The sequence below is a fragment of the Staurois parvus genome, unplaced genomic scaffold, assembly GCF_062004578.1.
Source record: "Staurois parvus isolate SC_StPar_1 unplaced genomic scaffold, SC_StPar_1.0 ptg000303l, whole genome shotgun sequence".
Taxonomy (NCBI): Eukaryota; Metazoa; Chordata; class Amphibia; order Anura; family Ranidae; genus Staurois; species Staurois parvus.
Window position 1 is genome coordinate 16,192,028 of NW_028318099.1, and position 19,094 is coordinate 16,211,121.

The 19,094-nt window shown below is 41.3% G+C and overlaps 1 protein-coding gene across 3 annotated transcripts in view; it reads right to left on the minus strand.

Moving 5' to 3' along the window:
• The window catches only part of SEMA4G (semaphorin 4G), a 300,010-nt gene that overhangs the window by 31,305 nt on the left and 249,611 nt on the right, over positions 1–19,094 (minus strand). For all 3 annotated transcript variants that reach the window (XR_016313584.1, XR_016313583.1, XM_089683293.1), the window contains exons 11-14: positions 16,080–16,302; positions 15,215–15,330; positions 11,077–11,231; positions 7,122–7,183 (exon numbers count right to left, since the gene is read on the minus strand). Coding sequence is in view for 1 of the 3 variants with exons in the window: in XM_089683293.1 (XP_089539419.1) it covers positions 7,122–7,183; positions 11,077–11,231; positions 15,215–15,330; positions 16,080–16,302 (556 nt within the window). In the remaining 2 variants the exon portion in view is untranslated. The remainder of the gene's footprint in view (positions 1–7,121; positions 7,184–11,076; positions 11,232–15,214; positions 15,331–16,079; positions 16,303–19,094) is intronic.

The following is a 19,094-nucleotide window of genomic DNA, read 5'->3' on the forward strand; positions in this document are numbered from 1 at the left end:
ATCTCAATCTGACAAAGTCTAGCAATGAATAAAATGAGTAACCCATTACTAATAAATAAAAAATGCTCTTGCCAATTATAAAACAAACAAAATGATGTCGTATGCTGCCCACACACCCAGGAAAAGGATGCAAGAGTTGTGGAATCTTTGTTTATTAGTGTTGTTACCTATCTAGAGAAGACAAGGAGAGGATTTCTAGGTCCTATTGGAGGCCTCTGCATTCTAGTCCCAGGACACGAAGCTTCACCCACTGTCATTTAGTTATCAAATTTGACTTGAGACATATATTCTGCCATCTGATTTGGCCAGAAGCCAAAGCCTAGTGTTTAGCCTAGGTGAGGAATACAGAGGGTCTCCATACAGTGGCATATCATCCATTGGTGCAAGGTGTGCACTGGACACGAGCCCCAAGGGGTTGGAGTCCACTGTGCTCTGACCCATTCTGTACCCATGGATGATACATAACTGAGGCGCTGTAGACACACCTGTCACTTCCCTCTCTCTGATGCCTGTCACAAGATCTGCGTGAGTCATTTCTCACAAGCAGATCCTGTTACTGGAGCGGAGAGGGGTGTGACAGGCATGGCTGTCTGGGTGTAGGTACTGCTTCTCTGCAAGGTGGGCAGGTGGGTATGTCATCCACTGGAGCCCAGCAGAAAGAAATCTACAATGCCTGTGAGAGATGTGCCTGAGCCTGTTGAGGTGTGTGTTTGGGGGGGCGCAGGGACTGTACAGAATTCAGATGATTTGGAGGGTGGTGGGAAGCCTGTGAAGCCCGAGCGGGGAAGGAGAATAAGAAGCCTGAAGATGGGGTGGGTGGGGGGTTCTGTGAAGCCTGAGGGGGGGAGGCTGTGAAACCCAAGGATGGGGGGCTGTGAAGCCAGAGGAGGGGGGGCTGTGAAGCCAGAGGATGGGGGGGCTGTGAAGCCAGAGGATGGGGTGGGATGGGAGCTGCATCTCTATCTGTTCAACAGAAGCCATTTTAATGACTGGTTTCTGTCAAATGGTCATGCTGGAAAACCAGCATTCGATCAGCATTACCAGGCAATGGTTGCAGCGCTGATCTGTGTATTCAGGTGGGGTGTTCCTGTTGTCAGAATACATAAGTGCAGTGGGGGTGATGTGTGGATGCGGGGATCTGACAGGTTTTTTTTTTTTTGTTCAACCCACTGGTTGAAAAAAAAAAAACCTGTTCATGTATAGCTGCTTTTAAGGTATGCTCCAGTCCATCTTAAAAGTTAGTATTTCAGTGAAGGTATTTAACCTATCTTCTTGGAGGACATACAACGGAAACCAACTCCGCTATCTTCCATCTACTGCTGCCTGTTACTGTTCACACAGCATCCCTGTCACTGTTCACACAGCATCCCTGTCACTGTTCACACAGCATCCCTGTCACTGTTCACACAGCATCCCTGTCACTGTTCACACAGCATCCCTGTCACTGTTCACACAGCATCCCTGTCACTGTTCACACAGCATCCCTGTCTGCCTTTCCATCACAACACCAATATTTACTATGAATGCTATACTCTCCCAAAAGAAGCAACATTCAGTGTTCACCAATATCACATCTCACCTGACCCACAGCTCCCTTCTAACACCTCCTGTTCAGCCCTCTTCAAGAGCACCATCTCTCTCCTGTCCAGGTTCTTTGCATCCACCTCAGTCTCAATCCTCTCTTGTTGTGCTCCACTGGTACACTGCTCTCATAGTCTGACTTGTCTACCTCCTGGCATCTCTGTTACCCATTGACGGCCACATACTACACTCAAATCCCACTCTACTCCAGCTCCCCAGTCCCTTCACATTTCACATTCTGTTGTTACCAGCTTCTATTTCAGCTCTACAGCAGCACCATCTTTCTCCTACCCAGCTTTTTGGCATCCACTGCAGTTTCAATCCACCTCCTCATTTTCCTTCACTGGTACACTGCTCTTATGGTAATGAACTTGTCTACCTCTTGGACAGCATCACATCATTGTCAGTCTGGGAAGGGGGGGGGGGTTTAGATGTACTAGCAGATTTAAATACACTTACAAATTGAAGTCAAACTCCAGCTGACACTTTATAAACAGTTACAGCAAAATGTTTTGTTCATTTTGAGATAAAGGTTTTACATAAATAAATACAAGCTGACCATTGTATTATAAGAACCACTGTCACTGGTAAATGGTTTGTCTTAACCTTCTAACTACTATACCTGCAGGACAGCTTGTTCTGTTGAAAAACAACAGTCCTACTAGCTGGATAACCAGGTGAAAAAAAAGAAAAAAAAAACTAAATAAGTAAACTAATGTAGGAATCACATCTATGAATTGGCAAGCTGCAGTATAAGGGCTCATTCAGAGGGGCGATTATTCCTGCAGATACTGTGCATTCGGATCTGTGCACCCTCAAATTTTGACATGCAATTGCGTCCATGCAACTGCTGTGTGTGCATCCACTTCTATGGGCTACCTGCATGCAGCTTTGAGGTGGATGCACACGCATCTGACAGTGGTTCTGCATGGAGGATGGGATTAATCGCCCTTCTGAATGAGCCCTAATAAATGTTTACTTTTGTGTTTAATACCGCTTTAACATCCCTGGTGCTCCCATAAGCTAACCTAATTTTCATCCATCTATGGCTGTTCCCACTCAAATGGGAATGTTTGAAATTTTTCATTTGATCAGCACTGCAGCCAATCAGCCCACCCCCTGGCTGATAAAAGAAAAAATGATCCATCTATGGCCAGCCTTAGTTTGCTTCCTTCTTGCTCATTGCTGAAGGATTGAGGTCTATAAGCATGTGTAGAGGGATGACAGAAGATCTTTGTTATTTTTATGCCTGTGTTTGGGGACATCTATAGATTGCTGTATTAGCCATCAAGCAAAGAATTATAAAAGGAGAGAAACTTAACAATCTCAGTTAAGCAATCAGGAGAGAGCAGTAACAATGTGAAAGCATATATTTACAAAATTGGATGCTTTTCCAAGATATACACTGTTCAAAAAAATTAAAGGAACACTTTGAAAACACATCAGATCTCAACAGGGAAAAATATCATGCTTTGAATTTGGTGTAAACAACATGAAAGCATGGACCCATGCTGCCTTGTATCAACGGCTCAGGCTGGCTGGTGGTGGTGTAATGGTGTGAGTGATATTTTTTTGGCACACTTTGGGTCCCTTAGTACCAATTGAGCATTGTTTAAACGCCTACCTGAGTATTGTTGCTGACCATGTCCATCCCTTTATGCCTACAGTGTACCCAACTTCTGATGGCCACTTCCAGCAGGATAATGTACCATGTCACAAAGCTCAAATATCTCAAACGGTTATTTGAACATGACATTGAGTTCTGTGTATTCAAATGGCCTCCACAGTCACCAGATCTCAAACCAATAGAGCACCTTTGGGATGTGGTGGAACGGGCGATTTGGATCATGGATGTGCAGCCAACAAATCTGCAGCATCTACGTGATGCTATCATGTCATTGTGGACCAAAATCTCTGAGAAATATTTCCAGCACCTTGTTGAATCTATGCCACAAAGAATTAAGGCAATTCAGAAGGCAAAAGGGGGTCCAGCCCAGTACTAGCAAGGTGTACTTAATAAAGTGGCCGGTGAGTGTGTGTGTGTATATGTGTGTGTGTATGTATGTATGTGTATGTATGTATATATATATATATATATATATATATGTACACACACACACACACACTGCTCAAAAAAAGTAAAGGAACACTTTGTAAACACATTAGATCTCAATGGGGAAAAGTATCGTGCTGAATATCTATACTGATATGGACTGGGTAATGTGTTAGGAATGTAAGGATGTCCCATTGTTTGATGGAAATGAAAATTATCCATCTACGGAGGACTGAATTCAAAGACACCCCAAAAATCAAAGTGAAAAAATTATGTAACAGACTAGTCCATTTTGCTGAAATTTCATTGCAGCAACTCAAAATGGTACTCAGTAGTTTGTAAGGCCCCCACGTGCTTGTATGCATGCCTGAGAAAAGGCCAGGGCATGCTCCTAATGAGATGACGGATGGTGTCCTGGGGTATTTCCTCCCAATGGCAGTCAGGGTGCCATTGTCTAGCCTGTAGAGGTCTGTGAGTCCCTCCATGGATATGCCCCCCCAGACCATCACTGACTCCCCACCAAAATGGTAATGCTAAACAATGTTACAGGCAGCATAACGTTCTCCGCGGCTTCTCCAGGCACTTTCATGACTGTCACATGTGCTCAGGGTGAACCTGCTCTCATCTGTGAAAAGCACAGGGAGCCAGTGGCAGACTTGCCAATTCTGATGTTCAATGGCAAATGCCAATCAAGCTCTTTGGTGCCAGGCAGTGAGCACAGGGCCCACTAGAGGATGTTGGACCCTCAGGCCAACCTCATGAAGTGTGTTTCTGATTGTTTGGTCAGAGACATTCACACCAGTGGTCTGCTGGAGGTCATTTTGTAGAGCTCTGGCAGAGCTCATGTCATTTCTCCTTGCACAAAGGAGCAAATACCGGTCCTGCTGATGAGTTAAGGACCTTCTACGGCCCTGTCCAGCTCTCCTAGAGTACCTGCCTGTGTCCTGGAATCTCCTCCATACTCTTGAGACTGTGCTGGGAGACACAGCAAACCTTCTGGCAATGGCGCATATTGAAATGCAATCCTGGAGGAGTTGGACTGCCTGTGCAACCTCTGGAGGGTCCAGGTATCACCTTATGCTACCAGCAGTGACAATGACCCTAGTCAAATGCAAAACTAATGAAAAACAGTCTGAAAAGATGAGTATGGGAAAATGTCAGTGGCCTCCACCTGTAAAACCATTCCTGTTTTGAGGGTAGTCTAATTGTTGGCCATCTAGTGCACCTGTTGTTAATTTCATTACCACCAAAGCAGCTGAAACTGAATAACAACCCTCTCTGCTACTTAACTGACCAGATCAATATCCCAGGAGTTTAATTGGCTTGATGGTATACTCTGATTAAAAAGTGTTCCTTTCATTTTTTTGAGCAGTGTATTAAATGGGTAATGTGCTATTTCAAGAAAACATAGCAATGCAATATTTCCATTGATTGTACCCACCGCGTGATTATGTCTCAGCAGTCAGGTGGCAGTTACAGGTATGACAAGAAAAAGGTACACGTAAACCTTACTAGGGAACTACAGAGAAGGTTGTCCAGGTGGGATCCAATTACAGATTGAGTTCATAAAGTGGATGTACTCTTTATAGCAGGGGTATTGAATTTAAATACAAGGAGGTCCGGTCACTAGAATTTTCTTCTGACCGAAGTCCGAATAGGGTGTGTCCATCAGCGTGACCCCTTACATTAGGTGTCACCATCAGAGTGCAACTTCACATCACGTATTCCTAGCACATCAAGTGTGCCCATCAAAGTGCTCCTTTACATCAGTTGTCCCCATCAGAGTGCCCCTTTGTGTCCCCTTAACATAACATGTGCCCCTCAGAGTGCCCCTCAACATAAATAAGGGGCATGCTGATGGGCACGTTATGAAAAGGGGCACTCTTATGGGCACGTTATGTAAAAGGGCACTCTGGTGGGCACATTTATATTAAGGGGCACTCTGGTGGGCACATTTATATTAAGGGGCACTCTGGTGGGCACATTTATATTAAGGGGCACTCTGGTGGGCACATTTATATTAAGGGGCACTCTGGTGGGCACATTTATATTAAGGGGCACTCTGGTGGGCACATTTATATTAAGGGGCACTCTGGTGGGCACATTTATATTAAGGGGCACTCTGGTGGGCACATTTATATTAAGGGGCACTCTGGTGGGCACATTTATATTAAGGGGCACTCTGGTGGGCACATTTATATTAAGGGGCACTCTGGTGGGCACATTTATATTAAGGGGCACTCTGGTGGGCACATTTATATTAAGGGGCACTCTGGTGGGCACATTTATATTAAGGGGCACTCTGGTGGGCACATTTATATTAAGGGGCACTCTGGTGGGCACATTTATATTAAGGGGCACTCTGGTGGGCACATTTATATTAAGGGGCACTCTGGTGGGCACATTTATATTAAGGGGCACTCTGGTGGGCACATTTATATTAAGGGGCACTCTGGTGGGCACATTTATATTAAGGGGCACTCTGGTGGGCACATTTATATTAAGGGGCACTCTGGTGGCCACATTTATATTAAGGGGCACTCTGGTGGCCACATTTATATTAAGGGGCACTCTGGTGGCCACATTTATATTAAGGGGCACTCTGGTGGCCACATTTATATTAAGGGGCACTCTGGTGGCCACATTTATATTAAGGGGCACTCTGGTGGCCACATTTATATTAAGGGGCACTCTGGTGGCCACATTTATATTAAGGGGCACTCTGGTGGGCACATTTATATTAAGGGGCACTCTGGTGGGCACATTCTATGTTGTGCCCATCAGAGTGCACCTTAACATTAAATGTGCCCCTGTAAGACTACAGCCTACCTTGAGGGCAGACAGGAGCCATGCCGGGATCCTTGCTGAAGGATGCTTGTGTAACAGACAGGGAGCGGGAGCAGGAGAGACAGTGAGCTGCAAGGGGCAGGGCGCACATGTGATGTCATGTTGCCGTGACGATCGCCCTGCTCAGCAGATCTGTCATTGCGGGCTGGTGGTCCAGAAGGGAGCACTGCTGGGGCCATTCTTGGACCACCGTCTGCCATTTAGTGACCGCTGCTTTATGGTATATCTAGACCCAAATTGTTTGGTTCGCATAGGAAATGATTAAAACACCTGGCAGTGTTTTTGTCTGAGAGATTTAACTACACTTCCTATCCCAGGGACACAACAGGAAGGGAGAAAATCAAAAACATGGTGAAATCCTTCTGAGACAGTTGTCATCAAAACCGTTATCCTGTGTGGAACATTTACTTGCATACACACACTGCATGTTCTAATGACAACTGTAAAATTCTGCACTCCCTATTATGCTTTAGATAAACTGACACTTTTTTTTTTTTTTTTTTTACGCAAAAGAAAATGTTTTCCTTCAGTTTCCTCCTACTATATTACAAAATTACTTTCTCACTACATGTATGCTCATAAAGTACCACTTTCTTACTAGCATGCAGGGCTGATGTTGTAAAATAAACAGAGCATTTACCCTGGTCTGTGTTGTTTAAACATCCTCCGTTACCATTCTGCATATCCTGCGTCATCCGTACCCTGCAAGCAGCCAAAAACAACAATTCATGCTGTAAAGTGTGATGACAATCACAGGCCGCAACAAAATCAGAATTTAAACTGTACTAACAAAACAGAAAGCAATATATGACTCTTAGGAAGGCCTGAACAATTTTCAACAGGAAAGAAAAAGTATTAAAATGTCTCTTTGATAAATAATGGAGTCCTGCTGTTACATCTGACATACCACTTTGATTAGTTAAGCAGTTGTTTTGCTAATTGGATATTACATTATCAATTTCCACCAAATTAAAAAAAAAAAACAAACAATAGTAGTTAGAGGGAAACTTTAGCTATATTTTTAGAAGTTCATATATTTTTAAACGGTTGCCTTATATCTGTTTATACAATATACACATAATATTTTGAAAATCAATATTGATTTGTAATAATGATGACATAGCAATTGCAGAGCACTCTGAAAGTAGAGAGCATCTGTTGTACTGTTCTTTTGGCTAAACCAATGTGGATTCACACATGTGAGGTGGGAACTAAAGCTCAGCTTTTACAGCTAATTGACAAAATAGTTGTAAACCTGTCCTGATCTAAACCTGACCTGAAATGCTGAACATCAGGATCAGGTCAGGAGTTTATACTGTTCACAACTGAATGCCATGTGCAATTCAGAAGCATTCCCACAGAAGTCAGTGGGCCTGAATTCACACCTTAGCCAGACCACACTACTAAGAAAACTGACATGACTCTTTTTCAATTGGCACTGAATCTACACTCCAGGAGCAGCGGACATATGTGAACAGGCACAATATAAAGCAATGTTCTTTCACATGTCATGCGAATTGGATGTGGTTCAAAATGCATCCACTTTGCATATATGTGAACTGGCTTTGAGGCACAGTTTGTCTGACTGAAAGTTAAGACTGAGCTGTTTGATAAAGAATAAGTCACTCCCGACTTTTTCCCTTAATAAAATATGGTAACATATATGGTGGTAACAAACTCTCAAAACATTCACAAAGTAAAATAAGTTTATGCATGACTTTTTTCCATGTACTCTATAGAGGCATATACAGGCGAGTATAAAGTTTGTCATAGAAATGTGAGGGCGATTATATGGCTTCCTTAACATGTATGTTTAAATGTAGTTATGTGAATTGTACCTGCAGAATTCCTGACTGCAGAAGGACAGCAACAAAAAAAAGGTGTTTATAGCTATCAGGTTGGACCTTCCCTTCCAAGTGCTTAGCTGGTGGGTGTCCAACATTGTCTATGACACTTGGCCAAATAAGATGATGGTTATTGCATGCCTATGGCTGGTATTAGAGCTATGTGCCTGTATTCCTTTTGTCAAGATTTGGAATGTGCTGAAGGTTAAGCAAAGTTGAAATGTTTTCAATGAGTAGTGGTGGCTTGATTTCCCTTTGATATTTGAAATTAAACCTGTGAGAATGGCAATGAGAAAGTTGCCAATGGCTTATTTTTAGAGGTCCAGTACTGTGATCTTGGTGAATCGCTTAACTGGAACAAGCATGCAAGATCAGAGGTTTTAGACTTCACTTGCAACATTCTTATTGCAGGTCGGTGTAACACAAGGCAACAAACTCCCATAATTAGTCCTTACTGGTTTCCCATTTACTACCAAAAACTTGTAAATCTGCCCTCTTTTTTTGAGTTCCTTTCATTTAAAGAAACACATCTGTCACTGTTACATTGCAGTCACACAATGCACAGTGCAATATTGTGATTCCCAACAGAAATCATGGTCGCACTTCAGTATTAGATTTCAACAGAAGCTGGTGCAGCAACTGATTTTTGATTGCCTGATTTATTCAAGTCCCCTTTACACTTTTTAGGTCATCCAGATATTTGGCATTCATTTGTGTTGTCTAACAATGGGGAGGGAGATTTACTAAAACTGGTGCACTCAGAATCTGGTGAAGCTGTGCATGGTAGCCAATCAGCATTACAAACAGCTTCTTCAATTACGCTATGGCAATATTACCTAGGCGCCGATTGGCTTCTATGTAGAGTTGCATCAGATTTTGCATTCTCTAGTTTTAGTAAATAACCCCCAATACGTTGACAACGCTGAATTTGAAACATTATGGGATAATGATTAAAAGGAGCAAACTGACCTACTACCCATTTAATTACCCTCTAGCTGTTGTTTTTTTTATGTAGAATGTAGAAATAAAGGACAGTCCCTATTCAGGCTTTACATTGGCAGGACTAGAAGGCACAGATATGAGAACTCAAGTGAGTTGATCTTGCCAGTGGAACCATCTGAATGACTGCCGTGTACTTCTCAAAATTGAGATATAGGGCTTTTCTGATATGAATGCATTAGGGGCAACCTGTATTGACAGAAATGCAGATGTTGCTATTGTTAAAGTAGACCTGTAGCCAGGCAAGGAATACTCAAATATTTACATATTCCTAACAAGCAGAACATGTACTTTAAAACATATGTTCATGGATTGCTATAGTTGCAGGCACTGTGAGAAAATGCATCCTCAAAAATTAGGCTGGGTTCACACCATGAATGAACAGCACATTCCTGTGCGATTGACATGCAATCAGGGTGCAGTGCGATTTTAGCCCATTCATATGCTGAAATAGCACCAGAACACAGCAAAAGTAGTGCATGCACACAGGAACTGGATCTCATGGCACTGGTTGTGTGACCTGCGTTTGGGATTAAAGGATAAGTTCACCTTTTGTAACATGTTCCACCCATATTCAGGGTGTAACATGTTAAGATCTGACCGGCCGCATCACTCATTCACAGTATTCTGTGAATGGGAAAGGAAAGCTACAAGTTACGACAGCTTTTACGGCTGTCAACTTGTAGTTTTCAATGAACTACCATTCCATTCCACAGCGCCATGGCAGTTCAATGAGTCTTCTTGTCAGTAGGTATCTGCTTGCTCGTACATCACGTATGGGCAAGCAGATATTTACTGACAGGTCAGAGGGAGACCTGCATGGCACCAGCAATCTGCTGACCTCTGGAGCAATGCTTTAGAGCAGGAGTGGGCAACTGTGGCCCTCCAGCTGTTGTAGAACTACAAGTCCCATGAGGCATTGCAAAACTGACAGTTACAAGCATGACTCCCAAAGGCAGAGGCATGATGGGACTTGTAGTCCACCAGCAGCTGGAGGGCCACAGTTGCCCACCCCTGCTTTAGAGGATGCTTTAGACGAAACAAAAAATAATAAATGCACATTTTTTTAGCTGCAAAAAAATGTACATTTATTATTTTTTGTTAGAAGGTGAACTTATCCTTTCAGTTAACATTGACATCCGCTGCAGATTGCAACTACAGTGCTTTTTAACACGGTGCAGAAATCATGCATGGAACACAGGTTTCCCACACCTCATTCTGGTATAACAGAAGCACTGAAATCCCAACTCATCTTGGCAGCCTGCCAACCTTCTAATATAAACAGCCTGTAAACTGTTCAGAAAGGGACTGCAACCTGACTACAGAGTCTCTGTTGCAATTGTTGAGGATGAATTACTCTATGGTACATGCAGTAACAAAGGTCAGTATGGGCTTGTATCAAAGCTCATTTACTGCTTGTTGAGGGTTGGTAAATACTAATGCCTATAGACTGGACACAGCTCTTTCTGAAAATGCTAACTGCCTGGCTCTCAAGCTGAACCAATAGATTGATAACTGCCAGTAATACTGATTCTAATCTGAAGTCCTAACTTCAGTTTGAGTTAAAGTGCATTCTATAGGTCACATTTTTTTTTATTTTAGATTTAGATAGATTTGGCAATTGTTAAAACCAATGTAAATGTTTTTCTCATTTCTGTGTTCCTGGTCACCAGGATAAAGAAAATGAGTCTCCCCTGCGGGTACACAGTGTCCTGGTGCATTAACTGGTTTTCTGTTGTGAGTATTATTTACCTGTCCCGTGATGTTCGAGGTTCTCGACAGACTTTGCCATCCCACCCACAATATGGGTTCCTGGCGAGGATACAGTCATAGCATGAGCTGCTTCGGCTACATCCAGAAAGTGGTAACTGCAGGACTCCACTCTGTGCTCCAATATACAAACTATTCTGTAAGACAAAGACAAGACACAAGTTCTATTTATTACATAAATTTTATTTTTTAATTAGGAACTTGTTGGAACAAGACTTTCATTTGTGACCACCAGCTAATTAACTCTGCCAAATCATTTAATATCATTAGCAAGGCCCAGAATAGCTGGTAGTTTAGATTTCAAAGTGAGTTCAATAAGTTCACTACAAGATGATTAGAATGACATGAAGATACAAGCTGTCCCCTTTCCAAAACAGTCTTGGAACTTATGTAAACTGAAAGAACACAAGCAGTAAACAAGCCCTAAGAGAGGCTCTTAGAATTAACAATTTGGTAGCAAACCAGAACAATTCAGCAAGTTCAGCAAAATGGAGAGGACATGATGTGCATACAAAAAGTTGATATAATACGACTAAACTAGGAGGAATACATTAGAGTTGTCTTGGCAAGATGTGTCTTTCCAGTACGCAGGAGATGCACGCTCCCACCCCCATCACTACCAAGACGCCGTGAACTTTTCTTCCACTCTCATTTTCTCGAGCACCACAAACAACCCTCTTCACTGGCTTTTTGAAATGGACTAAAGAGAGCAGAACTTAGACAGGTGAATGCTCCAAATGTTCATAAAAATAACAACTGAATTTGTGAATAGTGGTTGTTTTCAAATGCTCTGAGTTTTCATGGTATATCAGAACAAAAACAGTGCCAATTGGGCATACCCTGGCTAAAATATCCACATTGTAAAAAAACTGAAAAAAATATAAAAACAATAGCAATAACATTGTCATACATAATAGAGTAGATATACTCAAGTTCAGCAAATATAGGAGAAATAAAGGAGTATGTAGAAAAAGAACCAGGTTAATATATATCAGAAGGTTCAAGAGATACCTGCAAATATAGTCGTGACCCTACAAAAGCAAGCTAAGGGCAAAACATTCAGCTAAAAAAAAACCCTTGCCTGGCTCCAGTAAAGAAAGGGTAAGTATTAAGCAAGAACCTCAAAGCACACACTGGTAGGTACGGATTCAAGTCAGTGATCTCAAACTTTATGAATTTTTTTCAGGGCAACCTCTAGAGAGGTAGGTGGCCTTATAAGGTGGAAGAAACCAAATTGACCAGAGATTCCCAGAAATCTAAGGTAGAGGCAATAGGGGACTTCAATCTCAACAAAATTGCTTTCCTGGCATAACACAAAAAACCCAAAAGAGTTCTAGATGCTCTTGTAAAGGGCAAAAGGTCGACCAACCCAAGCAGACAAACATCCACAAACAGAAGATTTATGCTGTTTTTAAAGTAATATATAGTGTCTTGGATTTTTTTTAATTGAACAAAATGTCTTAAATTTTAGCAAAAAAGAAAACAATGTCAACAGTCTCTGCAAAGTGTCACTGAAACACCCAGTAACCCCAAAACTTTGCTGTCTATCTTAGATTACCCTTGCACTAGATACAATAACCAGAAAACTAAACTCCAATAATAAAGACAATGCATCTTGAATACCCTGAACTGCCATAAGCCGCAATCTTATGTATAAAAGCTGCTGTTAACTGCTTATGTCGACTATGAGAGCCAGAATACTGTGTTGAAATTGAAGAAAAATAAAAGGCGAGGACTGTTTGCTATAGATTAGTAACATATATACAGTATTATATATGATTGCTGTATATTAAAATCAGAATTATGTTGCACTGCAGTATCTACCACTATGTTACTGGAGACTAAACAGAACTAAACAGCATAGTAAAAGAAAAATTCTGCTTCCCAAATAACATCCAGGGACAGCAGCTAAAGCTTAGCAGACAGACGTCTAGTAATATGCAATTCCATGTAAATCAAGATCAAATCCTGACATAATAATGTAAGTGGGAAAAATAAGTCTTTCATTCTTCCTGGAATTCCAAACATACTCTGGCTGAATGGAGCCAAATAATAAATAATATATTCCCTGTTGGAACATCTCACATTTGCACTTTGATGTAAAAATAAAAGCATTTATCATAATGTGCAAAAGAAGGGACAAGATTGTGGATAAAGGCAACCATTAGAAATGGCATCAACACATCACACATATGCCCAATTTTTTCCCAAATTAGAAAGCTGGACAAAATACTAGATTTCAGTTCCACTTTAAAAAGACAAAAACAAAACAAAAAAAACAAAAACAAATTGTGTTTGCAAAGTAGTTTCTTTTAGTGGCTTACTAAAAATAACTTAATTTACAAAAGTTTGGAGCACAAAGGTCTATTGCTGTGTTAAATGCTTTTACAACTCCAACTGCTCTAAAGTGCTTAAATGTATATTGGATTGGCTAAGCATAATCACACTTTGAGTTGCTTTTTATTAAAAAAAAGTAAATAAGCATGCAAATATCAAACGTTTTTCTTGCTCATTCTTAAAAATTATATAAAAATGACAGTTCTCAGGACTTTACGTGCTCTTTAATTGTAACTTTATTATCAGCAACAGATTGGGTGAGGTTATTTTGCGCTGTGATTGGAATCCTACCTGTTGATTAGGAAAGAATGTTGAATATAAAGCCAGAAAAGCTAGGTATTGTAGAGATAACACTGGAATTTCTGTCAAACTAATATTTGACATAGATTATCGTGACAATTGTAATGGACAATGCTATCAAATTTGAAAATATTTGCTTTTCTTGTCATTTTTATTTGAATTTGTGGGTATGGAAGAAGATTGTGACTTGTACCCCTGTGATGGTGCCCAGACCCAGCAACCAACTGCTATACCTAAGCACTGTCACATGACCTGTGGATTGACTTCATGGATCCTCCAGAGCCTGTACCTTTGCCCTGCATAAGCAAGGTGACAGTGTCTCTAACACTACTGCTCTTTCCTTTAGTATCAAATGGCACAGTAGTTTAGATCTTTAAGTTTCTGAAGGTGAAAGAGCTGCTAGTATGCAAATCAGTAGATCTTTAGGACCCCAGAATATGTTGTATATGCTGCCTTACGTACACTGGCATTCATTAGGAGGTCTGGTGCATCTGGAGTCATCACCACCAAATCATCATGGCTAACACAAAGCAAAGAACATAGCCAATTAATTAATGAAAACAAAGCTTTATTATTTGTTCCCGATTTGTACCCATTACGACATGCTGTACATAGGTCCTATTTTTTTCATATTTCCATTTGTTATTATTGTCTTTTCGGGACCCCATAAGCATCAAATGGTTCTGAAAAGATTGCTGTAGTGCATTTGAGTTTTCATATGTGCTCAGTATATCTGTAAATAGTGCTTAACAAAGTTAAAATGTCACCATAAGCATGAGCTACCATCAAGGATCAGGGCAACAATCTACGAACTAGGCAGCACCCTGACCACCACACATTGCTGATTGTCTGTTCTTGGGATAACTAGCAATTGGTTTTTCATCTGGCCAATACTTTAAGAATCAGCCAGCATGAGCAGCAAAGCCATCCACAATCAAATGTCCATTTTTAGCTCTAGGTTGGCTATACAGACCTAAAAAATATAAAGGATGCAACCGGTTTAAAGATCATTAATATATTAACAATAGTAACTAAGGACATGTAAGGGGTAACAACATAAATGAAAGTTTAAAAAAATATCAGAAATGCTCTTTATTCCCAATGCAGATATTTCAACACACTGTACAACCTGTGCTGCATTTGTTCCTTGGCTAAATTCAATAGAAAGATCATAGGAGCCTACTTGATTGAATGAGGACAAGTAGGTCATTTCCATCTACATAAACCCCACTAGCATGATATGGATCCCAATAATGACAGAAATAGATTCTAAGGAAAAACTGAATACAAAACCTGTAACCTTTAACAACATCTCACAAGGTATGTGACCTATACTGTTGATAAAACGTTTGAGTACCTTGGTACAAAGCTGGGTTATGTTGTAGGCACAAAGAAAGGCCTGATATGTGTCCTGCATCTATACTTTAGACTTCAGATTTGTTGTCATTATATTTGCATTGAAAACATATAATACAGACTGTACCTGTTTCTTGGAGATAACCAATGTCTCTACTGGCTGTGGCTTTTTGAAGATCTGGATCTCCTCTATGATATGAACTTGGGATTTGATAACTACTGCCTTATGAATCCAACCATTATCTGCATTAATCAAAACATGAGGAACATTAGACATTAGACACCTAACCAATAGATTATCAAACACTGACATTGGAGACAAAGGCAGCTCATAGATGATTCTGGTTGAGTGAAAAAAAAATGACTCAATTCACACAATCACACTTTTAAGGTGGTTGAGGAAATCTTCTCTGCTTAGGCTTTGTATTCTGACAGCGGGGAGACTTCCCCCCTATAAAAGGTGGCGCTGATAACCAGTACAACCAGCCAAATTTCGATCTGTGTATGGCCAGCCTAAAGCTGGCTATATATTTATTAAATCTTGAATGCTTCAGCAGGGACCTCCAGAATTTAATTTGGTGTGTGGCCGCCTCTCCTTTACAGAAGTCGATCATTTGACTTCTGCTGAAGGATATGCTGGGGAGATTCCTCCATCCACCTCGTTTGTGTGAATGGAGGAATCTGTTGATTGACAGCATATGGCCAGCTTTAGACTTGCCATGTTATCTGCATCCACCGCATCTACAAACTCAGACACCTGTTTGCATGCAATGTGTATGTACACCAAAATGTATCATTAGACTTGCTCTCTTATATCAACAAAAGCCATTTATAAAAACCACTCAGGGTATTCTTTTAAAACAGTTCAGACAGCCTACTACCCTATCCTGCAATACGTTATTGATAGTTAAAAATAAAGACCAAAATTACAAATCCAACCCAAAATCCACACAGTTTCAAAGCTCCCATCCGCAAAGAAACAGTTTTATTACCTGTGCCAAGAAAAAGGACATCGTATTGTTCCTTATCCAGAGCTGTGACTCTGTCTGCTGCAATCTGGGTATAAATGATGTTCTTCTTCATGAGAACTGGTTGCTTGTCAATAGACTTTACGGCCTCAGCCATGAGAGGATGGAGTTTCACAAAATCCAGGACATTATTGGGGATATCCTGAGAGGTGGTGTAATTGCTGTTTCGCAGTTCATTTGTAATGCACTGTGTGAAAGAAAAGGAGAAAAGGTAGTGGTAGAATTATTAATGTGTGAATTCTCTAGATAATTTCTGCTGATGCTTAAATTTGTTCACACCATTTTTGTTACTTTAAGTTAACTGAACAGTCAATTTGGATAAAACAAGAAGACATAAAGAAGACTCCTCTAAACTTGTAATGTCTCCACGGTCTTGAAACACTTCCTTATGAAGACATAAAGGTGTGTGAGGTTGAAGGGAATCAGTGACACAGTCCTAATCTCCTCTCCCGGCATTGGCAGTGACACAAAAACATGGAAGTGCTGAGCCAGAAGGTAAGTGAACATGAGGCTCCTGTTACTTATTCTCCACACATGGCATCCTGAACAAAAAAACTAGCAGCAAGACTGGCAACACAGGACACCAGTCTCATTGCTGGAGGTGAACTGGCAGGAGGGGGTGCGACTCTAGCAGCAGTCCTGTGTCTATGCAGTCATCCTGGTCATTAGCATTACATATTCTATATGTCATTGGCTACCTAAAATAGGTGCAGCAATGATGTACAGTACAAATTCTTTGGCAGACAATTTGGCTGTTTTTGTTGCTAACTTGTGAATTTTGTAGAAAAAAGGGTGCACTGTGTTTATTACAAATTTCTAATTTCCTCTGCATAGTTTTGGGCTGGCCAGACCTCCTTGTTATCAGACCATAAACAACATGACAATGAAGTATTTGTTCTCCTCCAATTAGGGTAGGAGTTATGGTTTTGAATTGAAAGGCTAGATAAGCCCTATGCAGATTTTGTATTACATTTCCCTTCAAGATTCACTGATCATAATTTTAGGTATACACTGGTAACCCTTTAACAGTTTCTCCACTACATATCCCCCTATATATTTTCAAATCATCTGCAATCCAGGGATAATTGGAGGAAAAAAACAGGAACCACAAAAAGAAAATAAAGAGGATTGTAAAATTTTCCTAAATTTGGGATTCCCAGAGATATGTGTCACATGACATGCTCTTATATGGTCTTCCTTAGCGGATTAGTGCGCTAACAATCAAGAGTCAGCCAGTCGCCATACACTATATTGCCAAAAGTATTGGGACGCCTGCCTTTACACGCACATGAACTTTAATGGTCTCCCAGTCTTAGTCCATAGGGTTCAATGTTCAGATGGCCCACCCTTTGCAGCTATAACAGCTTCAACTCTTCTGGGAAGGCTGTCCACAAGGTTTAGGGGTGTGTCTATGGGAATGTTTGACCATTTTTCCAGAAGCGCATTTGTGAGGTCAGCCACTGATGTCGGACAAGAAGGCCTGGCTCATAATCTCCATTCTAATTCATCCCAAAGGTGTTATGTCAGGTTGAGGTCAGGCCAGTCAAGTTCATCCATGTCTTTATGGACCTTGCTTTGTGCATTGGTGTGCAATTATGTTGGAGCAGGAAGGGGCCATCCCCAAACTGTTCCCACAAAGTTGGGAGCATGAAATTGTCCACAATGTCTTGGTATGCTGATGCCTTAAGAGTTCCCTTCAGTGGAATGAAGAGGCCAAGACCAACTCTTGAAAAACAACGCCACACCATAATTCTCCCTCCACCAAACTTTACACTTGGCACAATGCAGTCAGGCAAGTACCGTTATCCTGGCAACCACAAAACCCAGACACATCCATCGGTTTGCCAGACAGAAAAGCGTCGGATGCAGTGGTGTAAAGCACGCCACCACTGCTCTAAAGTCCAGTGGCGGCGTGTTCTACACCACTGCATCCGACACTTTACATTAAACTTGGTGATGTAAGACTTGGATGCAGCTGCGTGGCCATTGAAAACCATTCCATGAAGCTATCTACACACTGTTGTGCTAATCTGAAAGCCACATGAAATTTAGAGGTTTTTAGCTATTGACTCTGCAGACAGTTGGTGACTTCTGTGCACTGTGTACTTCAGAATGCGCTGACCCCACTTTGTCACTTTACGTGGCTTACCACTTTGTGGCCGAGTTGCTATTGTTTCCAGTTGCTTCCACTTTGTTATAATACCACTAACAGTTGACAGTGGAATATTTAGTAGCAAGGAAATTTCACGGATGGACTTATTGCACAGGTGGCAACTTATCACGGTACCATGCTTGAATTCACTGAGCTCCTGAGAGTGACCCATTCTTTCACAAATGTTTGTAGAAGCAGTCTGCACGCCTAGGTGCATGATGTTAGACACCTGTGACCATGGAGGTGATTGAAACACTGGAATCCAATGATTTGGAGGGCTGGCCCAATACTTTTGGCAGTATAGTGTATCTGCCTGATGATCCATCCCTTCAGCAGAGACCACAAGGCATTGACTAGGTCCTGGACATGTGTACAGGCACTTACGAGGTGCAGACCTTAGCTTTCTTACAAAGAAAAGGTAAACTTTCCAAATGTGCTATTACAGGTTTGAATAAAGAAAGTTACTTAGATTTTTAGGTGGATTTTAGGTGCTGATAAAGTGATAGGTGCAGCCCAAAATTGGACGGGCTTTTCTTTGGTACCTGGCTTATTTTATACAACAACATGCCTTATTCACTAAAGTATCTTGTTGACTGAACATCGCAGGGTTTGACTCTTCAGACTCTAGAACTTAAGCTGGCCATACACTGAACAAATTTCGGCTGGTTTCTAATGAATTCGATCAGTGGGTGGCCCTGTCGGCACCACTCTGCCCAACATCCTTCAATTGGAAACTCAAAAGAGCTGGGTGGAAAATTCTCAACGTAACAGCACCTGCATCCAATCACTTCTAAGCCCAGCTTGAGTATTCTGACAGCTGGTCTCAC